The sequence below is a fragment of the Scylla paramamosain genome, chromosome 2, assembly GCF_035594125.1.
Source record: "Scylla paramamosain isolate STU-SP2022 chromosome 2, ASM3559412v1, whole genome shotgun sequence".
In the NCBI taxonomy this organism is placed as follows: domain Eukaryota; kingdom Metazoa; phylum Arthropoda; class Malacostraca; order Decapoda; family Portunidae; genus Scylla; species Scylla paramamosain.
Window position 1 is genome coordinate 19,089,001 of NC_087152.1, and position 6,000 is coordinate 19,095,000.

Here is a 6,000-nt window from a genome sequence, read left to right on the forward strand (position 1 = left end):
CTCCTAAATCTATTAACAGTGGTGTTCCTCAGGGTTCTGTCCTATCACCCACTCTCTTCTTATTATTCATTAATGATCTTCTAAACCAAATTTCTTGTCCTATCCATTCCTACGCTGATGATACCACCCTGCACTTTTCCATGTCTTTTCATAGATGTCCAACCCTTCAGGAGGTAAACATATCACGCAGGGAAGCCACAGAATGCCTGACTTCTGATCTTTCTAAAATTTCTGATTGAGGCAGACCAAACTTGGTATTGTTCAATGCCTCAAAAATTCAATTCCTCCATCTATCAACTCGACACAACCTTCCAGACAACTATCCCCTCTTCTTCAATGACACTCAACTGTCCCCCTCTTCTACATTGAACATCCTCAGTCTGTCCTTTACTTATAATCTGAACTGGAAACTTCACATCTCATCTCTAGCTAAAACAGCTTCTATGAAGTTAGGTGTTCTGAGACGTCTCCACCAGTTTTTCTCACCCCCCCAGCTGCTAACTCTGTACAAGGGCCTTATCCGTCCATGTATGGAGTATGCTTCACATGTCTGGGGGGGTTCCACTCATACTGCTCTTCTAGACAGGGTGGAATCAAAAGCTTTTTGTCTCATCAACTCCTCTCCTCTAACTGGCTGTCTTCAGCCTCTCTCTCACCGCCGCAATGTTGCATATCTAGCTGTCTTCTACCGCTATTTTCATGCTAACTGCTCTCCTGATCTTGCTAACTGCATGCCTCCCCTCCTTCCGCGGCCTCGCTGCACAAGACTTTCTTCTTTCTCTCACCCCTATTCTGTCCACCTCTAATGCAAGGGTTAACCAGTATTCTCAATCATTCATCCCTTTCTCTGGTAAACTCTGGAATTCCCTGCCTGCTTCTGTATTTCCACCTTCCTATGACTTGAATTCCTTGAAGAGGGAGGTTTCAAGACACTTATTCATCAATTTTTGACCACTGCTTTGACCCTTTTATGGAACTGGCATTTCAGTGGGCATTTTTTTATTAGATTTTTGTTGCCCTTGGCCAGTGTCCTTCCTGCATAAAAAAAAAAAAAAAAAAAAAACCTACCTCCTTACATGTAACCTCTACTTCCTTTCTCTTTACACACTATAGAAGTTAAAATATGTTTGTGCAGAGTATTCCAAAATTCTAGTTGACTACATAATGCTCAATACTTGATTTTGTACTTCTGATTCTGATATAATAATGAGTGGCAAGGAATAACTTTACGCCATGCCTACAAGTCCCTTCTGACTCTTTTCACCCTCTGCTCCATGACAGGCATTCTCCTCTCTCTTCTTATTTTCTTCACTTTGTCAGCACACCTACCTAGTAAAACTACTTCATTTTCCTCTTTCTACCTCATTCTCTTCCATACCTACCTATGAATGACCTCTGCTCATACCTGCCTTCCCTTTCTTTTCTCTTTTCCCCAACTGACCTATGTATGAGTCTCTTCCCCTCCAGATAGGACATTCCATCACATATCTGGATGGAGAAGTGGCACAGGGACACCACAGGGAAGCTGACACGTAGGGATGGTTCTTTGATGCACTCTAAGAGAGACCTCAATGGCGCCAGCTCTGTCACCTGAAAGAAACATACATACACATTGATGTCATTAGTGTTAGCATGTATGAGAACTTTTCTGATAACTACAGTTGATGTGGACAGGACAGAAAGAGAACTATGATGAAGACAAGTTGCACTGGGGTAGCTTGGAAGATATTGGAACTAATAACTATGAGTAGAGAAAGTTGGGATCTTTCTTCTACAGTGCTGTGTGAGCTGAAGATTACAAAAACAACAAACATTGCTCTCTTTTTTTCAGTCATGTCAGAATTCTTCAGCTAAATAATTCCAACAAAAGCTTGCTCTGCCATTATGTTGTAATTTTCATTTGCTGCTGCAGTAGTAGAATATGGAAAAAAAATAAAAATAAAATAAGAAATAAACTGTATAATTATCCTTCCTCACTAGATTCAATGAAGTAAATGTTGTATACATACTATTCACTGAGTAAAAAAAAGCCTTGCAAGGATAAATTTTTCATCATGAAGCAAAACCATCCAAATCAGAAAAATAGCAAGTTCTATGAATCATTCTGACTCACTCTGGAAGCAACTTCCTAATGGGATGACCATAGCAGCACCTCTACTTATCCTTATCCAAATGCTACCATCTTGCTCAAGCACTGTACCTCACATATGTATTCCTGTACACTCTTCTTCAACATTCTATGTGGCTTCCTCTCCTATTACTGCCTTTAATGTTACTATGTATTTTCTTTACAAACTCTCAAGTCTTCATCTTCACTCTGAGGCCAAACCATCTCAGTGTATTTTCTTTCCTATCTATTCCATCACTTCATAGTTCACTCAACTTGCACAGGTGTTCATAATGCATCTCTCACACACATTCTAAATGCTCTCACTCCCCCCACCTTGTCTTTCAATGGCTTCTTTGAGACGATTTTCATAGCATGCAATATCAGGTGTCGTGCTCCGTTCCGTATCTCTTATATTCATAGGTACATTTTTTTCTCCTTTTATAACCACTTGCTTGTCAACCTATAACATAAATACCTTTCACAGCCTCACATTTCTCTGCTTTTTTCACTTAAATTTTCTCCTCTTCCATTTCTTCTCCTCCAGTTGGTAAGTAAACATTAATATAATGGATTAAGCAGATAACTGAAAAAATCACAGCAACTCATCTGTGTAAAACAATATCAGATAGATATTACCTATTCATATTGTAAAATAGGCATGTGAACATTTTACGTATAACAATAATATAGTAAACAAAATGGCCAAAAAACTTATAGATAATATCTTTCTTATATGACAAGCTGAATCATATACTATTTGAGAATAAAAATTTAATTCAGAATCCAGAAAGCCTAACAAACTGTGTGACTATCCAGCATGGCGGACATAAATGATACATCTACTACTTTAATAACATTAGAGGGATCCTGAAGCACAGGGGTGGTACTCAAGGACCATGACAGAAAAGTGCTTTTCAAGAGTGAAGTAAAAGGAAGACACTCAACCTGCATAACACACAGTGCTTTCTAAGATTGAAATATGAGGATGACATGGAAGGAGGATGAGAAACAACACTTTGAGGCTTAAATTCAAAGAAGGCATTTGAACAGTAAAAGAGACAGCACTTTCTAGGACTAAAGTATATGAAGGCATACAACAAGCATATGGCAATACTATTCTAGAGAGCATAAAAGGTTTGTGCCCTGGCTAAGTGACTGGTAGTAACATTCCAGGAAACTCACCAGCATAAGGGCGTTGGTGTCCAGTACCACACCATATAGGCGAACAATATGCTCCGAGTTGATGTTATGCATTATAGATGCCTCCTTTAGGAACTCCATGGGCTGTGTCTGCATCCGTTCCTTACTCAGGCACTTGATGGCCACTTGGATCTGAGAGTGCAATGGTAGAATTGTTACTCGTATGGCTCTCATCTTATTAGTTAATAACAATAAATCTTCTGTACTAGTGAATGAAAACAATTAATAATGTTGCTCTGATTTTACTTACTAGTTACACCAATAACAGTCTTCCACAGTCTCATGAGAACAGTCATGTAGCACAGATTTTGCTTATTGGTTAATACTCATAGTTCTGTCTTCTATACGAAGTCTTATGATGGTACAAACACCAGCTACTTATGTGGCTTAGATTTATTTACTGATAATCATTAATAACTCTTTCCTCTATACTAAGACCTATGATATGTAAAAGAAAAGATCCAAGCAAAGAGCAAAGCTGATCCATCAAGCACATTCCTTTTCCACTCTTCAAAATGCACAGAAAAACCCTTCACACATTTTCTCCATTTTCCCTATTACAAATATGGCACATAAGGCAGGGACATGGAGAGTATAGGGATGAAGCACTGTCACTCTTCACTTCCACTCATCCACCACACACTAAAAGGAAGTACCTAAGTGACATGGAGAATGACAGCCTCACTTCCTGTGGCTCTTCCTTTTCACTCCTAACTAGGGTCAGGGTAAAGGATGCTGGCCTGTATAAACTTCCTTCTTCCTGACTTTGCTATCAATCAAGGTATAATATCTGATGTTCTGCTTCCTTTATGGTGAAGAGATAAGGAAATACACAGCCATCTTTTTCTGCATACACATGCACACAGATACACACTTTACACTACATTGTCAATATTCTTCCAGATTTCTTCTTCGTATATTCTTCAGTTGTAGAGACTTCTTGCCCAATTATCTACCTTTTTCTTTCCTCAGACTGCTTCCTTCTTTTTACTCTCCAACTGGACTTAATTCTCACACTATCTTCCCTCCTGTTCCATTCCTCCTCTTCTTTTCCTCACTACTTACCCGCTCACCCTCCTCATTGGTCCACACTCCCTGCTGCACCACTCCAAACTCTCCAACACCAAGCTCCTTATTGATCACAATAGCATCTGCTGGGATGATGTGCTTGCTGGGGACACGAACACTAGGTCGCTCCCCTGTTTCGTCTGGCACCACCACCTCTCCTTCATCATTCCCTTCACGTCGCGCCAACAGAATCTGAGATGTAGTACAGAGGTGTGGGTTACTATGTGGAATGCAGTACAAATATGAGGATGTGATGCATGCTTGTGTGAAAGTGTACAACCATATAAACTTTTCAGAAAGTGTTTGACATACAGAAATACTTTCATATTATGGGGTTTACAAGCTCAAGGTGCACTACTTCTGCCTATGAAAGTACATACTCCCAACCAAATAAATTCAATTTCTGTAAGTATGTTACATTCTTCTAAATACAAAAAACTACCCATGGGATTTTTGTATAGCCAATTTGACAAAAAAAAAAAAAAAAAAAAAAAAAAAAAAAAAAAAAAAAAAAAAAAAAGTGTGGGGTTTTCAGATATGTTGGTTGGCCTGCTAACCCAGTATCACATAGTGTCAAACAGTTTATGTAATGATGACTTCCTTCTTTTCGTAGCATCATTTAACTCATACCTGTGGATAACCACCAAAGGGCAAATAAAGGAAAGTTATCTTCTTTATTACCAGATACATGTTACTTTTTGCACCCACCACTCATCTGAATAGATAGTTTTCTGAACAAGTGTACAAGACAATACTTTAAACATTTTTTTTCTTTTTAAAAGAAAATATCCCTATCACAAACACATACTGCAGCATCTATAAAGCTATAGAAGATTTTTCTTTGCAAAAAAAAAATTCTTTATGCATACATAAATGAACACTGCTACTCATCTCCAATTCCAATTTACTTATATACTGAAATGTTTTATGTACCTTATATGAGTATATACATTAATGTCTTTTTTGTACTTGTTCTCCTAGGTCCAGAAATATACACTTACTTTCTTAAATTTGGAAAGGTAGGTCTGTGGACAGTACTTGTGGAAATACTTCTTGAGTCGTCGGATCTCAGGCCGGGACATGCCCACTGCCTGCAGGTCCTCATCTGTCACAAATTTGATCTGACTAACATTTTGTACCTGAAAGAAAGTGAGAAGAGTTGTGTGTTTCAGTTAAGCCTATGATGGTCTGTCCCTAAACAAATACTTCTCGTCTTTTTTAATTCTTATGAGGTAGCTGCATGAATCTTTATGGAACCGCCATCTGCTTTTTAGAAAAAAAAGTATTATTAAAAGAAAATGGAAAGAAGTGTAGTTTAGGTTGACACATCTCATGTTATACTGCAGGGTCTGGTGTTGAAGTTTCCTTACACCCCAAGGCTGGCTGTGCTGGTACATCACCCACTATTTACTTATAGTACATGTACACAAACTCCTACAGTGACTGGTTCTATGAATTAATGATTTTTGGTGAAACTTATATGATACATGCATTTTCAAATATCTTTCTTTTCCCTTATCTTAAAAAAAATAAATAAATAAATGTGGCCTCTTGATCTGTTGCCCAGAGGTATTATATACAGTAATAATTTAAGTTAATCTCTCTCTCTCTCTCTCTCTCTC

General features: G+C 38.2%; 1 protein-coding gene across 7 annotated transcripts in view; it reads right to left on the reverse strand.

Moving 5' to 3' along the window:
- Positions 1–6,000, reverse strand: part of LOC135111550 (activated Cdc42 kinase-like) — a 116,916-nt gene that overhangs the window by 62,369 nt on the left and 48,547 nt on the right. For all 7 annotated transcript variants that reach the window (XM_064024991.1, XM_064024983.1, XM_064024997.1 and 4 more), the window contains 4 exons: positions 5,380–5,517; positions 4,376–4,570; positions 3,293–3,442; positions 1,442–1,590 (listed from right to left, as the gene is read on the reverse strand). In XM_064024991.1, the coding sequence (XP_063881061.1) occupies positions 1,442–1,590; positions 3,293–3,442; positions 4,376–4,570; positions 5,380–5,517 (632 nt within the window). The remainder of the gene's footprint in view (positions 1–1,441; positions 1,591–3,292; positions 3,443–4,375; positions 4,571–5,379; positions 5,518–6,000) is intronic.